Source organism: Phalangium opilio, unplaced genomic scaffold (assembly GCF_054372755.1).
Source record: "Phalangium opilio isolate 3A_F unplaced genomic scaffold, DU_Popi_V2 ptg000329l_1, whole genome shotgun sequence".
Classification (NCBI taxonomy): domain Eukaryota; kingdom Metazoa; phylum Arthropoda; class Arachnida; order Opiliones; family Phalangiidae; genus Phalangium; species Phalangium opilio.
The window spans coordinates 2,017,625-2,043,142 of NW_028324226.1; the positions used below are offsets into that span (position 1 = coordinate 2,017,625).

Here is a 25,518-nt window from a genome sequence, read left to right on the forward strand (position 1 = left end):
CGTTCATGAGCCGAGGAGCCAGACGTCACGTGATCCGTTAAGAAGGAAATACGAAATTTTTTGGGGGGTAAAACGGCGCGCGCATACTAGCTGACTGGAACAGGATATATAGCATATAGAATATAGATGTTTACAGGCATGGAGGATTCCTACCATTAACACAAGGAGACCAAGCGACTTAGAGTGTAAAATCGTCTGCTATTTTACACTCCAAATTGCCTGGTCTAGAGCTCCTTGTGCAAATGGTATGAATCCTCCTTGCGTATAAACCTTAATTGTAAAGTATTCCGCGGTCCTTATATTTCCTGCCAGCAAAATATTATTAATTTTAACAAATAGAGTTAATTTTTCAAAATTAATTGGTATTAACCGGTATTAACGAAACTTTTGATAGTTTATGATAAAGTAAGATAAGGGTCATAAATGTTTAATAAACATTTTCTGCTGTTGGAATTAGTAAGCCTTGAATAAACATTTTCTGCTGTTGCCTGTTGGAATTAGTAAGCCTTGGAGTGTAAATTATTGAAGATATCATCGGGAACTTTCTCGGAAAGGATCAGCTGTTTAAGGACTATACAAGATTTTAATGTCCAGTTGAGGTTTTTGGCACTAGACGAAATGGGAAAAGTTGCGAAGTCAAGTCTTTGGAAACAGCCGTATTTTACTGGAGTTTTCCGAATTCCAAGAAAGACTGAATATAGAATTCGAAATGCTAAAAACAAGAGAAGCAAGAATTTAGTTTTTGAACCTGATCCCAATGTTCAGAATCATGAACCTCTCGATGTATTAAACAAGCCCTCAACATCTACCATCGGAGTAAATAACCATCTCAAACATATGACCTTGCGCGCGAGCTCAACAATATCTTCAGACAGTTTGGTGGATTCTACCCAAGGTATAAAACAAGAAGGAAATATTGTTTACCCTAGGTTATTATTTAATTAAAACTATAATTTTAAAATTTATAGATATTATTAGATCGACAAACTCCAGTATTTATGATTGTGAATCTGGCTCTGAAAAAACGTCGGATCATTCCATTCCATTCGATGGTCAACCACAGTTTAATGACATTGGGCCCGAAACAAATTATTGCGATGTTCGAAATTCAGATCCCACCGAATCTAATGATGTAAGTCTGTCATGGTATAAAAATAGGTGACTGAAATAGGAGTTAGTTATTTACTGAATTTGTTTTTTAATAAATATACACCTGACATGTGAACGCTAAGTTCAGTTAAAAAATGTAATTTTCCTATTTATAGGGTGATAGAATTTCCGAATCAGGCTCCGAAGGGGTTGATGAGAAACAAGATCATGAAGACACTCTAGTAAAAGCAGAACCACATATCTTTCAGCTGTATTATGTGACTTAATCTATATGCTATTATTAATTTGTTTACAAATATTAGTAAATTTCCTCTAGGCTCAAGTTTTTTATCTTATATAATTATTTGTAACGATAGATTAAGTCAAATTATATAAGCTATATCCCGAGATAAAAAGCTGTAGTGCAGAGGGTGAATTTTGAGAATTATCTCAAATTTAGCCGTACTTTGAGGTCTTTTGGTTAGGATTAAAAAGCAAGCATTCAATTAAGGATGCTTATACGCACGCAAGCTTTTTATGGCCATTACACAAAAATCTATTATTATGCTTGAAATATACTTTTCTTATGTTATTCTTTTAGGATGAAGAGCTCTATGCTGGTTCATCTATCACATTAAGACAAAGTCTGTTGCTGACTATGGCGCATATTATACGTTTCCAAGAAAGCAAAGAAGCAACGGCTTCGTTACTAAAGCTTTTGAGTTTTCATATGCCTAGCGATACTGAATTACCACAAACTTTATATCGCTTCTATAAAAATTTTGATCATTCAAAGTCGTTATTCACATTTCACATGTACTGTGCTAAATGTTGTGCGTACATTGGAAAAACGTCAAAATGTTGCCAGTTTTGCCAGTGTTTGGTATCTTATGAAAGAGCTTTGGAAAATGGAAATTATTTCCTCGTATTTGATATTGAAAATCAAATTCAAACAATTTTACAAAAACATGAGGCTACCAAAGAGAAATTTAAGCCAAGAACCAATTTGCATCCATTGCAAGAGGGATATTGTTACAAAAAATTGGGCTTGGGAAAGAATGACCTTTCAATCACATGGAATACCGACGGGGTACCTGTATTTCACTCATCTAACTTCAATATTTGGCCATTACTGTACGTTCTCAATGAATTGGAATATTCCGGCCAAAAAGATGTTCAGCTGGCTGCTTTGTGGTTTGGAAATGGTAAACCAGACATGAACACTTTTTTAAAACCATTTGTAGACCAAATAAATAAGCTGTCATCCGAGGGTTTCAAGTATAAACGTGCAGGTGCAAATAAGGAGAAACTAATAAAAGTATTCCCAGGGCCTTTGACGTGTGATTCAGTGGCACGTTGTACCTTGCAAAATTTAAATCAGTTTAATGGAGCCTACGGGTGTAATTGGTGTTTAAACCAAGGCGAAATGGTTTTGAGAGGTGACGGTCATACAAGAATATACGAAGCAGGAGAATTTGAGAAAAGGGACGAGGCACAGATGAAAAGAAATGCAAAAACAGCGATACAAATTAAAAAACCAGTTAACGGAGTCAAAGGATTTTCTATATTAATGCTCCTTAATTATTTTAACGTAGTTAATGGATTCGTAGTAGATTATATGCATTCTGTCTGTCAAGGTGTGGTGAAAGCAACGTCATGTATGTGGTTTGACTCGTCTAGCTATCAACGTGAATATTACCTTGGAAGGAAAATTGATGAGATAGATAGCATATTTCTCTCGCTAAAGCCCATCGACGAGATTACAAGAACACCGAGAACAATAAAAGATCGAAAACAGTGGCACGCTAATGAATGGCGTTCGTGGCTCCTTTTTTACTCACCTGTAATTTTAAAGAATTACCTCCCTGACATATATTTTAAACATTGGATAAATTTAGTGCTCAGTGTGAAAATTTTGCTATCAGCCAAAGTTTCACCTGAAATGATTCTAGAAGCTGCCAACTATCTGAGAATATTTGTTCAACAATATTCTGGATTGTACGGAAACGATACTATGACCTTCAATGTCCATTTGCTTCTTCACTTGCACGAAACTGCAACTAATTGGGGACCTTTATGGGCTGTATCATGTTTTCAGTTTGAAAACATGAATGGCAAGCTTATGAAACTCTTTAATGGAACACAGAAAGTGCCCCATCAAATAGCTGAAAAATTTGCCATTTTAAGTCATATCTCGGTAATATCTGACAAAGCTTTTTCAACTTCTGCATCAGACATTCAAGATTACTTCTTTGATTTGCTTAGAGGGTACCCATTGCTGAAACGAATTTGTATAGTGAATGATTTAAGTTTCGCTCACGGTTTACCAAGAGAGTGTGTGATAACTAGCGCTGTTAAATTAGCTTTTCAACCATATTTGGGAAACGGAAACATTTCAAATTTGAAAACTGCACGGGAATTTACAAAAATAACGACTTTTGGTCGCACAATTTGTTCTCACGAAGTAGCCAAAAGATGCAACTGCGGAATAAAGTTAAAGAATGGGTCCTTTGGTATAGTTCAAGGTTTATACAGGTTAAAGGATGGCATCTGCAACTGTCTTTCAATTAATTGTTCCTGTAGTTTCAATTTTTTTGCAATTGTGAAAGAGTTAAGAATATATCACCAGTCGCAAATGAATAATCAAATTTCTTCTAAATGCAAATTTACCAACAAAATATTGGCTTACCCAGTATCGGATATAAAAGAAAAAGTTTTGGTCCTTGGCACAAACACTCCAAAATTTGCTGGTTATATTTATGTAATCGAAATGCCCAACTTTTATGAATGTGATTAATTGATGTAAAATTTCTTTAATATAGCTATTTCAGTTTTTTAAATTATCTTTATAACTCAAATACTATTGGTGAAAATAAATATTTAAAATTTATTCGTTAAAGCTCTTGAGAAAAATAAATTTTGATTCTTAAGATTGTGAAAAATAAAGAATATTTTTCAGCATTTTAAAGAATATTTTTCAGCATTTTAAAGAATATTTTTCAGCATTTTAAACAGATTTAATAGAATTGTTTTGAAAAACATTGTTTAGAGTGCTTCTTAGAATTTTAAAAAATAAATTCTAAAGGTTTTTCTATAGCACAATCTATATGCTTTAGAGCACCATAGGAACTCTTTAGAGCTCTATAGGACTTCTTAGAGTTCTTTTAGAATGTTTTTGTAAGGGGAGGCAGAGTAATATTTGTTCATTTGAGTATATAAGCGGATATTGAAAATATGGTACAAGTGCCAGGCGATGAGGGGTCAAACATAAAGGGTTTTGCCATTAATAGCGAAGAACAGTGGTGGATTCTTTGAGTGATTTTGAGTCGAATATATTTATTCTATGACATTCTGTCCATGAGGGACACCGTTTATAAGTATTGATTGGAATGTTTTACAGATAACCCCTTAATTAAATTAGCAATTTCTTTCAGTTTCATACTTAAAACTAGCTGTTACCCGCGGCGTCGCTCGAGTGTAATAAGAACTTCCATCAAAATGATATAAAGAATGGGTAGATTTTACTGATGACTAATATTTTTGTAGCACCCTAGGAGCGAAGGTACTCGGCCTTGCCCGTCAGCCCGTCGGGACATTTTTTATTACTATTCATGCGGACAATATTCCATAAAGAAGGGTTTTTAAGATTTTGGCCGCCATTTAAAAAGATGGCAAAAAATCGAACCCGAAAGACCATTCAGCCCGTCTATAGGTTAAAGGAAACGAGATTTACTAAATATTTGTGAAATCGGTTGAAACGCGCGGACTTTGTTGCATAGAGAAGATATTTTACATTTCAGGGCACCATAAATAAAAGCTTTAATTATTATTATTATTATTATTTTTTAAGATGGCCGCGGATTTGAAAAGTCTTTCTTTGTACGCGCCTGCTACTTTTGAGTAGCGTTCCTGTAAATTTTCAGCCTTCTAGGGCAAGCGGTTTGGGCTTGGCGTTGATTATCAGTCAGTATGTGAGTCAGTCAGGACTTTGATTTATATGTATAGATATAGATTTAAGGGGTCATCCGTAAAACACTCCAATCATAACTTGGAAAGGGTGGCTCTTAGGACAAAATGTCATAGAAGTTCCATTTTCGACTCAAAATTCTCACTGTATAAAGGTGTGTTCATGGTAAAATGGGGCTCGATTGCAAGGTATAAATGGTACACACGTATGCATTTCGTTCAAATATGATGTGTTTTTGCGAAAAGAAAAATATACCTAGTGCATGGTGCTAGTGCATTTACAATGGCGTCAATTTCACCATATATAACGTTTAGGTAAATTATGTAATGTAAAGCCTTGAATTATTTTCCTTTTACACGCTATAAAGTACTTCTTTTAAAGTACAATTTTACGCTTGAAGATTTTGCTACTACATTCCAACTTGACCCCGAAAGCAAAAATAAGTGAAATCGTTAAAACCACGTCGGCAAAACTAAAACCTAACTACTATCAAAGTAACTAATTTGAACTAATAAAAACAAAGGCATAGAGTATGAAATTATGTCCCTATCTCGCGGCCTTTCTACGCATTGTCTTTAATTTACGCATTAAACCAAAAAGAAAAAGAAAATGTGAAAATCAACAAAACTAAAAATAGAAAAGAAAGAAACTGCAATTTGTTCTCATTGCTTATCATCTTGGAAACGAGGCTGGTCACGCGATATTATTTTAACTTATATCTATAGGCGAGCTTCAAATATAACTAGAAAATGTTTTCTTGGGGTTGTACTTACGAACAAAACGAAACAATATTTCATAGAGACATAGGCCTACAGAGTGGGGAATTTGTTCATGCGGACTCGCGACGGAGTTAACAGAAGGGGCTGCATTGCTTCCGCAAGGCACGTGTTTCAAAGCATGACTTAAATTAAGAGTTGATAGTTTTGAGGGAAGAAATATAGACCTACTCTCGGCGCTCGGGCTAAATATCAAAATACTAGTCGAATTTGACTGTGTGTTGGACGGGCAGTGGTCAGCCGATCATGAAAATGCTAGTTGAAAGGGAGTCAGTTAGCGTCCAAACGACCATTTCGCGCACTGTCTTGGTCTCAGTTGAAAACAGATTTGAGTCAGGTAATAGATGTAATGGAAGTGGTCAGCAGACTATGAAAATGCTATTGTCAAATCTGAGTCGGTAAGCAGCAGTACAACGACCATTTTGCGGACTGTCCATTGGCTATCCATTTGTCTTGAACATGGAGGACTATATGGCCTAGTATCAGTTTAAAAATTGAGTCGGCTGATAAGTGTACGGGCATTGGTAAATGGTCAGCCAACTATGAAAATGCTATAGTCAAATCTGAGTCGGTAAGCAGCAGTCCAAAAGACCATTTGGCACGCTGTCCATTGGGTATCCATTTGGCTTGAACATATTGGACTATGGCCCAGTCTCAGTTCAAAAACGCATGAACTGTGGTCAGCCGATTACGAAAATGCTTAGTCAAATCTGAGTCGGTTATCAGCAGTCCAAAAGACCATTTTGAGCGCTGTCCATTGCCTATTCTTTGTTTTGGACATGGTCCGGCCTCAGTTTAAATCAAAAATATTTTACAGTCGGTTGACTGTTTTTACGCTATAAGGGTTTTATTTAGAAATGTCCCCATGGGATAAATTTGTCTAGAAAGAAAACGATATAGCCAACTTCATTATAAAAAGAACTCATTTAAAAGAAGAAACATTAAGCCGGGCAATTACACTTTTCAAGTTTTAATCGCTACTTCTTTTTTTCTCTCTCTCTTTCATTTTGGCTTCTCCGGTTCTCTTTTCGGACTGTTTTAAGTGGGTCCTATTCGAAATGAGGGAAATGGAATAGTAAGAGGAGGGGAGCTCAGGGAAGCTAAAAATTGTAATCGTCTACAATTACTATTTTCAACGTTTCTAGCTCGGTGCCTCGTTAATTTTTTGGAGAACCATTCCAAAACGAGCGGGGGGGGGGCAAAAATATGACGGGGAAAACGTTAAGCGCGTCTTGACGCCTCGTGTGGTTCACGCGACCGTGGTCCATTTCAAAGTCACTCATAACGAGTCGGGGAAAAAATGGGTTTTTAGTAGTATAGAGGGCGCCATAGTTTTTCTCAAAAAGTGTTTTGTAAGCTGAAGAAAGGTATAAGGCGCATTAATACGCGTACTTAATGTCGTAGGGATAATTGTAATAAGGTGCAAAGAGTTCTGGAATGAAACATGACAGTATGAAAAGAGACTGTGTGCTTAGTTTATAAATGGGAATACTCGATCTTAAACTGAACCGTAGCTCAGAATAATTCGAATTTGTTTTTAAATCATTTTGATAATAGGTTTGGGTCAGTTTTCATTAAATTATTTGTTTATATTAATAGCAATAGGCCTAGAACCTTGCTGATTTCACCGTTGAATAGCCCTAGTTTAACTGCTCAAGCCTGCTAAATTTTGTTAAGAAAAACTAAATATAACAGAAGTTATGACACCTTTAGTAAAAAGGTCCAAAAAGAAAAAAATTTATTTGCAAATAGTGGGTTTTTTAAAAATTGGCATTATTCAAAAAGTTCTCAAAATTTTACGCTAAAAACTTGGAAACTTTAGTTTCTTAATGGTATCTAACGGTGTACAAAATCTGAAAAAAAAATCGATTGACCTATGGTGACATCACTGGTCGAAATCGCATGGAATGCCCCAATACAGTAACTACAGGCTTGACTAACTTGTTAGAAATATTATTTAAAGAGCTAATTAAACGCTTTAAAATAATATGAATACTTTCAGTATACCGTTCAAGGAAGGGACAGAAAAAGCAAAACTATGTTCGGCGTTAAACCATTTTTTTTTTCAAGTGTATTGCATCTAGAAAAACCAAAAACCAAAAAAAAGTGAAACGTTCTGGGCAATGCCGATGAACTTTATACAACGTAATTTTGTATAAATATATATATATATAGACGAAAGCTGTGACTGCATACACGCAACGAGTACTTGTCCACCCATGGTGTTATAATACAATGAAAGGTGTAACTAATCATATTTATATAGCCTTAATCTCGCCTATACCCTCCTTTGTCTTTAATCAATATCACGTACATGGACGGAGCATGGATATAAGGGGAATTGTAGAGAGAAGAAGAAAAAAACCAAAATAGCTTTCTAGAGCCAAGAGGGGGGAAGGTCCAGTAGAGAAGGACGTGGCTTTTCTAATGCGAAGATATCACGAAAGATTAGACAAGATATATTTCATTGGGACATTTACTAATACCAGGGATAGATTTAATTTTAGAAGTTGGAATGGAGAACAGAGTAATCTGGGTGCGCGACAAAGTCCCGGACCCCCCTTCCACGGGACGGAGGGGTATGAAAGAAGAGGCGGCTCATAGCGACAGAGGCAAAAAGGAATTAAGTGTTTTTCGCCGTCCCCGTCAGCAACGTCATCCAAACGTGAGCCAATAAGATAATTTAAAAATTTTCTTTACGTGTTGGAGGGAGGGGCTCTTTACAGGGCTATGAGTCGGGCTGAAGTAAATACTAAACGTTCTCCATTCCTACTTCTAAAATTAAATCAAATTGATTTCCCATATGTCCCAATGTATCACCCATTTAGGAAAACACTGTTTTAGCTTTTAGATATTTAAGAAAAATAATTAAACACAGCGATATTTCATGATGTTTTTAACAAATAAATGTTTAGTTATAAATTAGGGCAATAATTAAACTTCTTTAGTCTTAACTCGGAGCGGAGGGACGTTTCTATGGAATATTATTTGTCTATGAGGAAAGAAAACTAAATCGGCTTGGCGGGTTGCATTCGCATTAGGGTTGTATTTAGCACGCTTTATATTTTCCTTTCTTTTCTTTTTCTCTATCCGATTGACTTTGACCTCTTTCCCGCCAAAACTGTGCATTCCGTGCGTGGTTACAATCACAACACTGCCAGTGATGCTACAGCAGCGATAAAGCTGGCTGCTGGTATATATTCAGATAGCTCAGCGCCGGTGCGAGACACCACGTATCTATAAACATTGTGAGCTAGTATGTGTTCTATGTTATTTTTTATGATACACTTTATCCGTTTTAAGAGGCACGTTTTAGGCCGAATAAAGACACCTTGGCATTAAACCTGGAAACTATTTCTATGTCAGATCTAAGAAGGTCGGGCGAAATGTGAAAGAATTCATTGGTGGATGAGAAGGATGTGAAAGAGAATTTTCACACGAGAAGCATTTGGTTAATAAAACAATCGCGAATTGATCAAATCCTTCCATTTTGCGCCTTTTATTCCCGCCAAAAACATTTTTGCGCCTTTTATTGTCATAGTTTCTTTAGCTAAGAAACGAGAAAACGCCTGTAGAAGTGTTCCAACACTAACGCGGCTGTGTGTTAAGGCGAAGCGAACTTACAGGAACTTAGAGCCCAATATGAACGCGTGAAAAATCGAATAAGGGTGGAACGAGATCGCGTGCTGATTAGAACGACTTCAAATATGCAGGAGTTTAAATTACCTTAAAAGCAAAGGTATACGCTTGAATACGGGAGGGGAAACGAATAAAAAAATTGCCGTGACAATAAACATTTCACGGAATTCAGTAACCCCCCTCAATTTTTAATATAAAAAGAGTGTAGAGGCTCCTGATACGTGATAGAGATATTGAAACTCTGCACGGCCGCCAAAAAATGTATTTACACTTCGCGACAAAATATCCATGGAACTTAAAAAGGTCGAATTGGTTCCCCCCCCCCCAAAATGACGCCTGACATTCCCTATAATTTGTTTAACCCAATTTAAGGGCTACAGTTTTGATTGTCAGTATGCTTTACACAATTGAAACTAAATTAAATTGCAATATATATAAAAAGCAGTTTATATTTTAAACTTCTTAACTTCTGTTCCTTGAAGGCTTTGACCTATGCAGTTTTTGAAAAGCTGCTAAGCAAAACTACTTCTGTATGATATCATAAGTTTATAAGATGTTCCATAAGTATAACACTACCTATACTTCGTAATGCTAGAGACTTATAGCTCGAGCTAGTTCGAGAACGACAAGCGAGAATTGAAGTCCTACACTCTGATAGTTTTGCAGGACTTCCATCTTCCTATTTAGCCTGCATTAAGCCTTTGACAGCGTCTCACCAAGCGTCGCTTTAGGAGAAGGTATGACATTTCACCCACGTCACTTCATGACAAGCTCTCAGTAAACAGTGACAAACTTATGGAACATAACTTATGAACTTATGATAATATAAATATATTCCAGCGAGTTTCTCTCAAGAAAGTAAATTCAGGTATCACGCGATCTCTTGAACCGAGGCTTAACAATTTAAAATACAAGTAGTACATAGATATACCTGAAAAGAGTTTGACATTGTTAAAAGCATTAAAGGTTAAAAGAATAAATGGATATTACCGATTTAGGATCACTATGGCCACACGAGGGCGTGTCTTTGTTTGAGTTAAGTTACAGTTTTTTTTTAAAAATATATATATATATATATATTATACATATATTTTCCTATATTGTAGGATATTTTAGGAGTTTAATTTTTGAAAGGTGTATTGTATGGTCTAGAAATGGGCGGTTCATTTTATATAACTCCTAGCTCAAACAAAAATGAATAAATTACTTTCAAAAGGGAAGGTGAACGTTACGAGTGTGAAAACGTTGCTTCAACGCAACTCACATTGTTAATACTTGCATGGTGGAGAGAGGTGTGACGGTGGAGTAAATGTTCATGGGCCATGTTGCGATGCTTGTACAGTAATGAAAGTCTTCGGACCCAGAGTACCTTGCGCACGCCCCCACCATTGGTAAGGGATTGTTAAGTGCTGCCGCATTTAAAAACTAGTTATCATGAGTTTGCTTCTATTTTTAAGACACATTGTCAACGTTTTAGTACCGTATGCCCCTACCAAAATGCCCACTGAGGACGCGGGGAGTTGCCGGTTCGTAGACGGGGTTACAGAGGCTACATTATAAGTATGGAGATTTCGACTCCATCTTACTTCGCTACTAGAAGATTAATTTATTGAAGAAAACTAACTGTTTTCGAAGTTTCTACAGCGCAAGCTCAAGTTTTATCGTATAACCAAGAAGTGATATCTAGTTTATTAGGGAGAAGGTATAAATTCGCCACATTTCCAGCTTCATCTCCAGTTCAAACGTAGGTCCGAAGTTAATCCCTGGCTCTAAATTACAATAAGCAACTCATTGGTTCTTGAAAACACCAAGAATGACGAAAATTACGTATTTTCCGATTGAGGAGAGGTGAAATAGCCCGGCCTCCTTTTACGTCCCCCCCTTGTATTTTGAAAGGGGGATTGGGACTATGGCGTGCGAATACTTAGACATCTTATACCTTCTCCCTAATAAACTAGATATCACTTCTTGGTAATAGAAAGAATAATAGATTTCACTCTCTATTTGAAACATTATCGTTGGAGTTTATTCTGAACGTTTTACTTTTGGTTTTATAAGCTTCTACATGAAAGTTTCCCCAATTTTTAAGCTTTAATAGTGTATAAACTGTAGAATGGGAGTGTCAGTTGAAACTAAAGGTGGGTCTTGTACGCGTACGTCGCGCCGTTTTTATATTTACTTTAGATAGACTAAAGTTTTATCTCGTTAGAGAAACGCCTTCGAATCAAGAAAGGAACTAACTAAACAATATTAAAACCTACTCTTATACGTTTTAAAAACAAGAAAAAATTATCCAAGTTGAAACTTACAATATTTTTAAGGATAGGTACGTTTTCAACAACATCCATTAAACGATTGAAAACTTTCATTGATAACTATAATTATTGAGAAGTGGGTAAGAATATCGGATAAATAGAATTTTACGAAATTCTGAGAATATTTCATTATTTTCCAAGTAAGAGTAAAGAGGAAAAGATGGCGCTAGTATCACGTTTTCCGGATGAAGTGCTAGAGGAAAAGATAGAGAAATAGGGATGCAAGGCGTTCTGCCTTTAGGGATATTTCTTCTATAGCTAGGAGATTAAAAAGTGGAAAATTAAAGTCAAGAACGTGTGTAAAACTATTGGAAAAATACTAAAAAAAAATCCACTTTGCCTGCAATTTAATTATGAATATCAATTATGGAATTATCAAAAATACTTTTTATTATTTTAAAAGCAGACTTTCAATGATGGTTAATTAGGTTCGCTGGAGATTGCTAATTAATAATAATTACGTCAGTGTGGCGTTGCGCTATTAAAAAAACTCAACGTGAACTGAGAGGACTACTTGCGTGACCTTGTTGCGGGTCAAAATTGGTCACAAGGGTAAAAGAGAGAACTTGAACGTGTTAATTCACCAGTAGCTTATGGTTCAAGAACCAAGTTAAACTTTTAAGTCGGGTTTACACGAGACACTTTGAAACCGTTTTGGAAAGGTCTATATCCATTTTCAAAGGCAGTACTTTTAACATGAAAATGTTATAAGTGAAGTTTCTGGCTTACGGTTAACTCAAGAGCAGTTGACAAATATAGTGAATACGCAGCAACGTTCAACTTCGTAAGTATGAAGTATAGTTGTCGAAAACGGCTCCTATTGTTTCCCCACTAAATGTATGTACAGTATAAAACTACATGTAGTGGCAGGAATACATACACCTACTAGTAATCATTGTGCAGCCATTTTCACTCAACGTATCTAAGACTGCGGATTTTGTTGGAAGAGCTAGACATATCATTATGTACGACTAATTTTACCACGCGAATAATCTATCTCGCTAGGCGTTCAACCAATGAAATCCAAGTTAGAAAGGCATCCGAAATTCCGAATTATAACGCCCACTAAACCCGCATTGAAATTAACAAGGAATACATTTTAAAAACTACGATTCCTATTGGCTATATGCATTCCTGGTAGAGGATAATGAAAAATAGTAAAAAGCTTTCAAAATTAATGGAAAAAATTGGTGCGAGGGTGGCGAGAGAGAGAGGGAGAGAAACAAAATAAATTTATATAAAAAAGCTGGTCTGAACTAAAAGCTGACTGGGTATATAATATACCTCACTCTACGGTCTTCATAACACGCAGTATACCAACACATAATAGTCTAAAAGCCTGCCAGACACAGTGTAGCCACTAAAATTGGCTTCAACATCATTCGAAAAAAAAGAGCAGACGAAAAAAATAAACTATGAAAAGAAGAATAAAAAAATGATAAAAACAGAGCGGGACATAGTCATATAGCACTTGGGAGAAGTACAGCAGAAATCCCCATAGATGGGAGGGTAGCCTTGTAAAAAAACTGTAACACTAAGAGTTCTTCAATTTGGTAGGCTCCTATAAGGCATACATTTTAATGATGTTATGATGACAGAAGAAAACATTATTCGTTTGGGACAAATTTTCCGTCTTTTTTTTTTGTTCTATTCCATCATTCTCTATTATTGTAGCTCGTATTAAAAACATTCGTTTTTAGTAAATTAACGAAACAAGATGCGGCATATACTAATTTCATTCCGAGAATTTACCACTGTTTACACGGGGGTTTCATTGTTATTCAATATCGATTTAAATAGAATGGTTTCCGCCTTTTACTTTGTTGTATTCTTATAATGGTCAGGTGAAAACCGAGGGATCTGTTACTAATCGGTGTGAAAATTGTTTTTTTTTTTCTTTTAAAGCCCTTTGGTTGATATTGGTAAAATTATTATATACCATAAGTCTGTCATATTTTCCATAAGTATAAGTTTAAAATATACCTTTTATAAAGGTATAGGAGCATCTCCTGGTGGTTGCATTTGGCGGAAATTGAAACCATCGTTTACTGAGATCCGTGTAAAGCGAATCTGACCAATCAACGGCCATGCCTCTATATACCCCTTTTCAAAATGGAGGCCGCAGTATAGTCTGCTTGGGGGTTTAGACAAAACTTCCGGTATGAGGACAACAAAGACAAGAGATAGGACTTCATCGTTACCAGTCCACCGAAGAAATTTTGTTCGAAGTCATATCTAACGTCCTTGTTGTTTACAAAACCCGAATGTTCCATACTAAAGGGATGTACAATGTGTTATGTAAAGATAGGGCCTATATCAAGCTTATCATCCATCAAATACAGCTCTACTGGACATGAGTGAATTTCGTAGCGTTGTCAGTGCATTTGCAATGGATATCGGCATTTACGTCGAATCTATCCGCCGAGTCGTTCAAAAATTATAGTCACATGATATTGCCCAATTACTTACTATACTACTTCAAATATAGTTTTTGACACGCCCCTACATAAAACATTGTACATCCCTTTAAGAAAACCCTGGCCTTTGAAAAGGGTCAATTCTGTTCCGGTTGAAAGTAAGATGGCGCTGTAGACTGTAAATCTGTCTCGCATAGACTATAACCTCGATGGCAGACTTATACTTATTCATTATAGGTTTATAACCAGTAAAAAGTGTAGAGGGAATGTAAGAGTGGCTATTCCCTCGAAATAGAAGCGCCTATCATCAATTTTTTGGTTGGATTCTATTTTTCTACCTGTGGTCTGTGGGGGAGGGGATTATTTATTATACAAAAACAAAAAGATGGTGCATGGCCCTCTATCCGATCTACTAATTAAAATTTGTTATTTTCTCTTAACGAGGTTCTGGCAGAGAAAAAAAATATGCTAGGTTTTTTTTCTTTTTTTCCATATATATTGATAGAGATAAACTAAATTAGTTTAATGCATTATGGGAAATTATAATTATTATTTTTTCTTTATTATTTGACTATAAGGTAGGTATAAACCTAGTTCATTATACGAGGTACAGAAGCTTAGAGACAGTCGTAAAATGAGCGGGTGAAGGTAAGAAAATTTCACATTACTTAAATCTCATTAAACATAATTAAATTTAAATCGCCTTTCTTAGTCATTTCAACCAAAACTTTCCTATTAAAAATTGTCTATGATATTATTTTGTATTTTTTAGATATCAGCTACAAGTGAAAGGGGGGATAATTAGCCTTTAATTTAATTATAAAAATATTTAAACCAATTTTCGGTTTCAATCAACATTAATTTCCCATGTAGACCTTGATATTTCAATTAAATTTTACGGGGTTCATCTCCGAGTCTTTTATGTTGTTCTAAATGCCATTTTGAAATAATTGATTTTCATTTTCAACAAAAAATTCAAAAGAGTCAAGGACCATCTGCTAAATCTAAAATTATTTATAAGAAATCACGAGAAATTCTTTATTCACCGATAAGATTCCCAAATCCACCAATTCGAAAATAAACCCTATACCGAAAAAAATCTAAAATACAATTGAAAAATATTTCTTTCCCTACAAAAGTTTGAAAAAAGTTGAAAAACGTGACCCCTAGCTACAGCCGCAATATCCTTTGAACTTTAACCTTCTTCTTTTAACAATGAAAAAAAATTTCGTTTCAACAAAATTTCAATTCACAAAAAAAAAAAATCTTTGCAGCCGTGCTCGCATCTGATGTTGCATGCAGTTTTGTAGATCGTAAACAAAATACTTCTCCCAACCAAATTTCCTGTCTAGGTAGAGTCCGGCAGCAGCGGGTCCATAAACCTTAGTCCTTGATTTACGAAAACCCCAAAATTTTTATTCACGTGGTGTGTTTCTGATAAGTCTGCCATAAATTAAACGGTGTGTCCTTTGGGTCAAACTGAGAGGAAAGAGTATGTTAAAGAACATGGATGGGTCTACAACATTTAGTTACGGGGCTCCCAAACATTGATTAGACCCTAAAACAATGAAATGGTCACACATGTGGAATAATTAACTTTACTTTGCCAGCGTAGGCACACTAATTGTACCCATTTAATATTACACACTTCCGCTATAAAGTTTCAATAACTGTCTTAGATTGAAGACTATTGAATCCTGATATGTCTTACTCCACATGCTTGACTATTTTCCTTGTATTAGGGGCAAATCAATGTTTGGGAGCACATATCTCCGTGACTAAATGTTGTAGACCCCATGCTCTTTGCGACAATTTCCGCTCAGAATACTGCCTTTAATTTATGGCAGACTTATTGTAATCACCCTGTATATGGGATTGGTACGGTATTCAAAAAATATTCTAAAGTAAAAACGGGGTCCCGTTTTTCTAAACAATTTTTTAAAGTCGATTCTCCCAACCCCCCTTGAACAAAATTTCTGTGGGAAAAAAATATAGGGGAGAGACCCCAAAAATGTCTCAAAAACTCAAAACCTCCATAGACTCGCTGCTTCCCTATTGATTGTTATCCCCACGGTTATCCTTTCCTTGTGTATTGGGACCGTGCACCGAGGACATCCGGTTTGTATGTTGCTTATTTACTACTAAGGTATCGGACACTTTCCTCATCCAAAATCGGATCGGTAAGACTCTAAACATAGTTCCCACTAAAGGGGGGTTTTGATATTCACATAATGTTACCAGGGTCCAGGAGACTGGTTACCTGTTCAGTTTAAACCCAGTACTTGCGACTAACTTAACTCACCAAGGGTCTGTCAATAGATAGTGTGTATTAAACGGGCTAGAGAAATTTCCTTACCCCTTTCTTAACTTTAACCGTGCACAAGGGCTGCCAGTAATTTGTTATTAGAGCATCTCCTGCAAGCAGGTTTCGAACTGAATGATCACTGAATCGAACAGAACCCGCAGCTTTTCATTCTGTTGCTGTAGATAGCGGTTCAATTGAACTTACAATGCCTGGCAACACTTGTCTGCACACTATCAATACTGTAGTGAAAATTACCTATAAGCCTAGCTGAGCGAAAACACTTATGTAACGGTACACTAGCGTTCTCACTACCTTCTAGCACGTCGTTTCAATCGTGTTTATAAATTTTAAAATACAGTCCGTGTCGGTTGCATCTTATAACGAATTACACCGAAGTTTTTCTTGCCCTGCATAGAGAGCTTTCAGTTGGAGGAGGATCCGAGTCTCGTGACATAGTTGACGCTGCCATATTGGTGGGTTTAAAGCAGGAATGAAGCTGAGACCACCCAATATGGCTACCAGAACAGCGGTAAGACTTGGGAGGGTGTGACGTACTACTATCCCATCTGAAAGGTCTCTATACACCATAGTTAATTGATAGAGTTGCCTAAAGAATTTAACTTTGTTAGTTAATTAAAAACGCTCCATATTTAGACCGGCGAATTTGTACAGTCTGAAAGAGAATATTTTTTTTCTTCTTCTCTCCATTAAATTGCTAGATTGCACGTGTCCGGTCCCTCGTGTTTACAACCCCCTTTTTCCCGCCATTTCCTTTAAAAATTGCTTTTTCGAACCCAAAAATTTGGTCTGGAATATTTTTCAACTATACAGGCATAGGGGATGCTAGCGAGAAGTAGACTAAATTTCCTTCATGGGCGCGGACCGACGAGAGAAAGGCAAAGCAGCGCGCGGAGTTCAAAAAGTTTACGTAACTTTAACCTTTGACCCGGCAACTTCCCTTCCCTTCCCTTTTTGGCTTGTGTCAGGATCGTTTTTACTCTCCTGTTTTTTCCCCTTAAAAAAAGAAGCGGGTGACCCCTAGTCAAGCAGCTGCGACCAAGGAAGTTATTTCAAACGACGAACGAACTTTTTAGGCGAGCGATGTATATTAGAACTTAAGAAGACGACGGCCGTCTATAGTTTTTGGTCTATTTATACCACGTGACTAACCTTAAATGTTTCCGAGGAGAAAGCGCCAGGGACTAAATGAAACGAAACAGATTTTCATAAACAACGGGGAAAACGCAAAAATTCTTTACGATATGTTTATATTTAACCGAATTTTTTTTTTTTTTGAGAGTCGACTCATGGCTATTTCTAAAATTTACGAGTAAATAAAAATTTTTCGTTATCTAGAACTGTATACGATTTAGTTTGGTCTATTTAGTTTGGAATAGAGAGTTCAAGAATAGGTCGAAAAGTTGTAGTACTCTAAACATATTACGGTTCAATTTCGTTAAGTCGAAATTTAACTCGACCACGCACGTCCTAAGCCCAAGCCCAACTCGACCGCGCACGTCCTAAGCCCAAGCCCAACTCGACCGCGCACGTCCTAAGCCCAAGCCCAACTCGACCGCGCACGTCCTAAGCCCAAGCCCAACTCGACCGCGCACGTCCTAAGCCCAAGCCCAACTCGACCGCGCACGTCCTAAGCCCAAGCCCAACTCGACCGCGCACGTCCTAAGCCTAACTCGAAAACGAAACTTGATATACATCTTTGATTAATATCGCCAAACTTGAACGATTTCTTAAACTCCCTATTAATATAAGAATCCATAAAACCAAAACCAGCAGCTTTCAAGTAAAGAATCTGCAAAATTTCATGTCGGGGATTAAATTGCGCAAAACGTCTTTAATTTACAAAAATAAAACCCAAAACCTAGGCTTAGATAAATTATAAAAATCATGTCGTAAAGCGTTTATTTTTTTCCCCCGAGGTGCCTCCGTGAAATCTACACGAGTTCATATCTATCTTCATTATCTATATTTTCAATTGAATTTTGTTTACGATGGAAAATCTCTTTAAAATATATAAGATATATTTGCAGAGAGAGAAATGTTTTTATCTCATGACTCTGAAATAGTTTTCAAAAAAAAAATTTATACGTAAATTCGTATTACGAGATAATATTATCTGGCAATGTCAAGGTCTTTTAAAAGTTAGGGCCCCCCTCATTTAACAACAAGGGGCGCCAATACACTTGGCCAGGGTTTATAATATATATAGAAAAATTTTATGATAAAAATTTTAAGTTGGGGGAGAATAATATTTCTTAAGAAGAAGTCATAACGTCGTCAAAAAAACAAAAACTTAAGATTCGATTTGAGAAAAATATTTGAACTTTAAAAAAGAGATTAAACTATTTATTCTGCATTCTATACATTATGTCACTCAAAGGGAAAGTGAAATGAATTAGGCTCAATCCAGGATGTAGCTCTAATCTTTCGTAACACGTTTCAAATAAGAAAGAGTCTAGATTTGCAAGTGCACACATTTTAACTCCAATGCTTGTTTCATATAGCATTTGAACTTCACGAGCTGCTACTATACTTATCTCTCTCAAATATAGGCTTAGAGATCAGATTAAGCCTAGTTTTGTAGGTGCTAACGTTTCAACTTCAAACCAAGGCTTAAAGATAAGATGGAGCGCAACTTACTACGCGTTAACGTTTCAAATTCATGAACTACTACTTATCTTTCTCAAACCGAAGCTTACGGCTTGGTTAGATAACATGGAACGTACAATTCAGTTCCGCGAATTACTACTACATTCATCTCACTCAAACCAAGGCTTAAAGATAAGAGATGGAGTCCAGCTTAATTTGTTAGTGCTAACATTTCAATTTCATGAACTACAATCCTTATCTCCTTCAAAAGCAAGCTTAAGACAAGATGGAACCCAGCTTTGTACGTGGTAATATTTCGATTCCAGGAACTACTACCTAACATCTCTCTCAAACCAAGGCTTAAAAATTATTACTGTTAAGCCTAAACGTGCTTCCTCTAAACCAATCGCCCAAAAATCACAAAAAAAAACCTCGTATATGTTATTCATTATTATTCTTTTGAAATAAAATATTACGACAAAACTCTTTTACGTAAATTCAATTTCGAAATTTTACCCTTTTTTGTAAATGATTGAAAAAGCATTTTAAAAGCAACATATTGTCTCTAAAACGTTAGCAAATAGGCTCAGCTGGAATAGTTGACTCAAAAACGTTCAACAAACAGTCTAAGACAGTATTAACCAATATGGTTTGTAAAATAGAAATCACTCAGACATATAAGCGTTTGTTTCGTTAAGCCTAATTCCAAGTTGCTAAGCCTAACTTTTGAAGACTGAAGCCTTAATCTTTGAGATCGGCACGCGAACACGCGAATCAGCTGAATAAATAGAGAGTTTCAACTTCACTTTAAATCGAACCCCCCCTTTACTCGGAATGAAATATGTCAAATAAGAAAAATATATTTTAAACCGCTGAAAAACGATAACTTTAGAGCGTTTTTTTTTAGGAGAGAGGAGGTGCAGGAGGGTGCGAAAAATGGGAAAATATGCGCATTTAGAGTGACTTGCGTTTTCCACTTAATCAGAGAAAATATTTTTACAACTATAGTTAAAATGTATACAAATTTTCACGTTCCCCAATGAAGGTTTTATCAAAAACACAGTATAGGTGTATATATTATTAGAATACACCTATTTTAAAAATTGAAACCCGAAAGATAAGATGTTTTTAAAACTTTTGGGTCATAAACAGTCGTATACGCATGCGCTGGAAACTTCAGAATTTTCCATTTTAAATATTCTCTCCTCTCATACATAAGAGTGATGCAATTTTTTACTGAGTAAATACGATATATTTTAACGAGAATTATTAATGAAGATTTGTATTTTGCGTGTGAGGTAAAATGATTTTGATTTACTTTGATTTTCATTAGGTTTATAATATCTATAGTTTATGTCAAAATATCTGTTTTATTAAACTACTCCCCTCCCCGTTATATCCCCATATAAAACCTTTTTTCTCGGGAAAATACCCTTTATCGACTATTTTTCTATGAATTAACACAATCCTTCAATATTTATCGATTGTTTTTCCATGAATTAGACAATCGTTCAATATTTATCAATTGTTTTCCATGAATTAGACAATCGTTCAATATTTATCAATTGTTTTTCCATGAATTAGACAATCCTTCAATATTTATCAATTGTTTTTCCATGAATTAGACAATCCTTCAATATTTATCAATTGTTTTTCCATGAATTAGACAATCCTTCAATATTTATCGATTGTTTTTCCATGAATTAGACAATCCTTCAATATTTATCGACTACTTTTCCATGAATTAGACAATCCTTCAATATTTATCGACTACTTTTCCATGAATTAGACAATGCTTCAATATTTACAGCCTTCTTTTCCACGAATTAGACAATCCTTCATTATTTTGTCGACTTCTTTCCCATGAATTAGACAACCCTTCAATATTTACAGACTACTTTCCCATGAATTAACACGATCCTTCAATATTTTGTCGACTTCTTTCCCATGAATTAGACAACCCTTCAATATTTACAGACTACTTTCCCATGAATTAACACGATCCTTCAATTTTTATCGCTTATTTTCCCATGAATTAAAATATTCCCTTCCACTAAAAATCAATCCCTCAAAATTTATCTTAAATTTTTTCCAGAAATTAAAACACTCCCTAAATATTTCTCAAGTATTTCCACAAAATACTTCCGCAATACATTTAACAGTCACAATTCCAGGTAACATTACAGATCACCTCACGAAAACAATGGAAATTAAAAAGTTAAAAACTTACGATATGAAATCCAGAAAATGTATAAATCTTGAAGTACCAAAAAGGCGAACACGAGTGTTTACACAAAACTTCAATATCCTGCAAAAAACAAAAGATATAGGAAAAAAAATTAATTTCTGTACTATACTAATCGAGGCGTGTTATCAGTTAAAAATTATTAAATTTACAACTATAAGACGAATCAAGGTGCGCGGGGGGATATTTTTCATTACATTATGTCTGATAAGATTTAAGTTTCGCAAAATGCCTTTCCCATACACACAAAAACACGGCGGCACAAAAATATCCTTTTCTAGATCATTTTAATCTACGCGCCTTGCTTTAGAAAAGGAGAAAGAGAGATTAGATAAAATTTTATTAAATTTACGGTATGAAAATTTTCTCTTTCATTCAGAAACGTCGTTGGATCGTGCATCATCGCGACCTAACCCTCCATACGTAAACAGTACATCAATAAATTGCCGTATTCACATCGGATCTTCGTAATTCTTTCAAAATTCTTTGAAAAAGGGAGGAGTAACATTCAGTATTTCATAAAATACTGATAGCTGTGGTTAAAACTTGAAGGTAAGGCCCAATTTTCTTAATTGATTTCAATATAAAACCATAAGTTTATAAGTGATATGTTCCATAAGTATGACACTACCTATACTTCGTAATGCTAGAGACTTACAGCACGAGCTAGTTCGAGAATTGACTACACTCGGTTTTGCAGTCTATCTTCATATTTAGTCTGTACTATGTAGGCCTTTGACAGCGCCTCACCAGAAGTCGCTTTACCTCGAATCTATACCTACGTCACTTCATGACAAGCTCCAGTTTGTAACCAGTGACAAACTTATGGAACATACGTTATGAACTTAAACCAATTTACTTCATTAAAAGTTTAATGTTTTCTGTTCTGGGAAGTGTAAGACTGATACTAAAGACCATTTTCAAAAGAATGGTCTGCTTGAAGTTGAGTTTAGAGAGGGTTAAGGTGGAACATTGATTGGTACGTGGAAAACAAAGACGATAAAGTGGCCTTCAAAGTCTCTTTGTTTTGAAGCCATATCTGAAGTCTTTGTTGTCCAGATACCGGATGTTCCGTTTAAAGAAAACAAGTTGGTTAAATACCTGATTACATTTTTACTAACAGGGATGTGCAGATTTATACTTCCCAGGCGAAAATGTTATTTACTTCTGATTGCGTATCCTTTTAATTCGACAACGAATTTATCAAAATCTTTATGCAAATGCAGAAATTAAGTCAAGAATCATTGTATAGAAAGCGTTTTATACTTCATAGGATAAATGTTATTAAATTCTGATTGCACGCATTCATTTTCATTACTGGCTTATCAAATATACTATATACATTTTTAAATAATTATCTAACATTTAAACTGGTACTCTGAAATGTAAGACTTAAATGATTAAATGTAAACAAAACACTCCAGATGTGTTTACCTTTGTTCGGATAGATGGGGAGTTTTTGAGTAAAACACAAAACTTAAAAATTCGATTTCTGTAGAATTATTAAGAATTATTAGAGCTGAATGTAGAGTTATTAAGAATTATTAGAGCTGGATGTAGAGTTATTAAGAATTATTAGAGCTGAATGTAGAGTTATTAAGAATTATTAGAGCTGGATGTAGAGTTATTAAGAATTATTAGAGCTGGATGTAGAGTTATTAAGAATTAATAGAACCGAATGTAGAGTTATTAGAGCTCAATGTAGAGTTATTAAGAATTATTAGAGCTGGATGTAGAGTTATTAAGAATTATTAGAGCTCAATGTAGAGTTATAAAGAATTATTAGAGCTCAATGTAGAGTTATAAAGAATTATTAGAGCTCAATGTAGAGTTATAAAGAATTATTAGAGCTCAATGTAGAGTTATAAAGAATTATTAGAGCTCAATGTAGAGTTATAAAGAATTATTAGAGCTCAATGTAGAGTTATAAAGAATTATTAGAGCTCAATGTAGAGTTATAAAGAATTATTAGAGCTCAATGTAGAGTTATAAAGAATTATTAGAGCTCAATGTAGAGTTATAAAGAATTATTAGAGCTCAATGTAGAGTTATAAAGAATTATTAGAGCCCAATGTAGAGTTATAAAGAATTATTAGAGCTCAATGTAGAGTTATAAAGAATTATTAGAGCTCAATGTAGAGTTATAAAGAATTATTAGAGCTCAATGTAGAGTTATAAAGAATTATTAGAGCTCAATGTAGAGTTATAAAGAATTATTAGAGCTCAATGTAGAGTTATAAAGAATTATTAGAGCTCAATGTAGAGTTATAAAGAATTATTAGAGCTCAATGTAGAGTTATAAAGAGTTATTAGAGCTCAATGTAGAGTTATAAAGAATTATTAGAGCTCAATGTAGAGTTATAAAGAATTATTAGAGCTCAATGTAGAGTTATAAAGAATTATTAGAGCCCAATGTAGAGTTATAAAGAATTATTAGAGCTCAATGTAGAGTTATAAAGAATTATTAGAGCTCAATGTAGAGTTATAAAGAATTATTAGAGCTCAATGTAGAGTTATAAAGAGTTATTAGAGCTCAATGTAGAGTTATAAAGAATTATTAGAGCTCAATGTAGAGCTATAAAGAATTATTAGAGCTCAATGTAGAGTTATTAAGAATTATTATTAGAAACATTACAGCTCAATGTAGAGTTATTAAGAATTATTATTAGAAACATTACAGCTGAATATAGAATTAAGAAATATTACAGCTGAATATAGAATTATTAAGAAATATTACAGCTGAAGGTAGATGTCAAATTGTATTTTAACCAGGCTCGTTACACGAACATATTATTGGTCGGGTCTGTTATAGCACCGCGTATGATAGCTACTAATATCATAGGTCTTTTAGAATGGCGTGTAATGGGGGGGAGGGGGTTGCAAAAAATGTTCTCTTTAGGCCGGGCCGGGTTCTCCTACAACACCGGGTCCTTTTAGGATATAGGAAAAAGGGGGCAAAGGGGTAGATACGTATATATCCGTTTGGCAATTACCTAAACTCCCCTCTTTTAGCCATTAGGAGTAGTAATGAGCCGCGTAAGCAGCCAACGATAAACTCTCCCATGAAGGCTTGGCTAGCTCGGCTTGGCTTGGCCTTTTCAAAACGTCAATTTCTGGTTGGTAAGAGAGAAGGGGAGGGGATCTAAATCATTTAAGGGACATATCAATAAAGCTTGTAGTATGGAGGGTAGTGTTCCCTTTGTACGGAAGAAGCGGAAGAAACGTAAATATTAGAGTTAATGTCTGTTATGCCAGACTGACTGATCAGACGTCTGAATACCGGCCGGTTTTCACTAATAGTTTCCATGGGTTTTCCCCCGACATTGGAAAGACAATACGTTATATGTTAAGAAGCGCTGGTATGTGATCTATCAGGTCGGCAAAGAATTATTTACAATTTATAAATTTTTCAATTAATAATTCTAAATTATTTGAATTATTTTTCCCTGCATTTAAGTAACCCTTTATAAAATTACTTAAGCCGCGCTGGTATGTGATCTACGAGGTTAGAAGAATTAACTAAAATTTCTCTATTTTTGAACTAATAATTCCAAATTGTTTGAAATAGGTATATGGATTTTTTAAAGTTTTATATTTTCGTGCATTTAAGCACCCCTTTATAAAATTACTTAAGCTGCACTGGTATTTGATCTATCAGGTTCGCAAAGAATTATTTATAATTTATAAATATTTCAACTAATAAATAATTCTAAATAGGTATATGGATTTTATAGCTTAATTTTTTGGCGCATTTAAGTACCCCTTTATAAAATTACTTAAGCTGGACTGGTATGTGATCTGCGAGATTTCGGAAGAATTATTCACAATTTATTAATTTTTCAACTAATAAATAATTCTAAATTATTTTAAATAGGTATAAGGATTTATATAGCTTAATTATTTTGGTGCATTTAAGTACCCCTTTGTTATAGTTAACGTATAGATAACTGAAAATATCATCATGTAATAGATTACATATTTTAAAAAGTAAAAGCTACGTGAATAAACTAAATATAAAGTTAAAATATACGTATTTAAACCAAACATTGAAAATTAAGCACGAGTGTATTGCGGGTAAAACATTTCTACAGGGGTTAGATAGAAAATGCATTATTTTCTTTGCCCCTAAATGTTGGCTTCCTTCTCAAATTTTAAAGC

General features: G+C 35.0%; 3 protein-coding genes across 6 annotated transcripts in view; 2 read left to right on the forward strand and 1 right to left on the reverse strand.

Annotated features, from left to right (window-relative positions):
- LOC149610233 (uncharacterized) overlaps positions 1-25,518 on the reverse strand; it is a 366,116-nt gene that overhangs the window by 41,745 nt on the left and 298,853 nt on the right. The window contains exon 7 of one of the 2 annotated variants that reach the window (XM_089859160.1): positions 21,346-21,423. In XM_089859160.1, coding sequence (XP_089715286.1) covers positions 21,416-21,423 — 8 coding nt within the window. In that variant the 3' untranslated portion in view covers positions 21,346-21,415. Of the gene's footprint in view, positions 1-21,345; positions 21,424-25,518 lie in introns of those variants that run through there. The other variant, XR_016376641.1, reaches the window with a different exon arrangement.
- Positions 21-4,050, forward strand: LOC149610235 (uncharacterized). Of its 3 annotated transcripts, none has more exons than XM_089859686.1 (5): positions 21-405; positions 502-895; positions 969-1,132; positions 1,266-1,331; positions 1,691-4,050. In XM_089859686.1, the coding sequence occupies exons 2-5, from the start codon at positions 619-621 to the stop codon at positions 3,884-3,886; spliced, it is 2,703 nt and encodes a 900-aa protein (XP_089715812.1). In that variant the 5' UTR covers positions 21-405; positions 502-618; the 3' UTR covers positions 3,887-4,050. The 3 variants fall into 3 exon arrangements, with proteins under 3 accessions (XP_089715812.1, XP_089715813.1, XP_089715814.1); XM_089859687.1 differs by having other exon boundaries at positions 21-372; XM_089859688.1 differs by having other exon boundaries at positions 21-895; positions 1,691-3,286; positions 3,355-3,541.
- LOC149610236 (uncharacterized) overlaps positions 21,753-25,518 on the forward strand; it is a 75,490-nt gene continuing 71,724 nt past the window's right edge. Inside the window, exon 1 of the mRNA XM_089859138.1 lies at positions 21,753-21,912. The gene's annotated coding sequence lies outside the window, so the exon portion shown is untranslated. The remainder of the gene's footprint in view (positions 21,913-25,518) is intronic.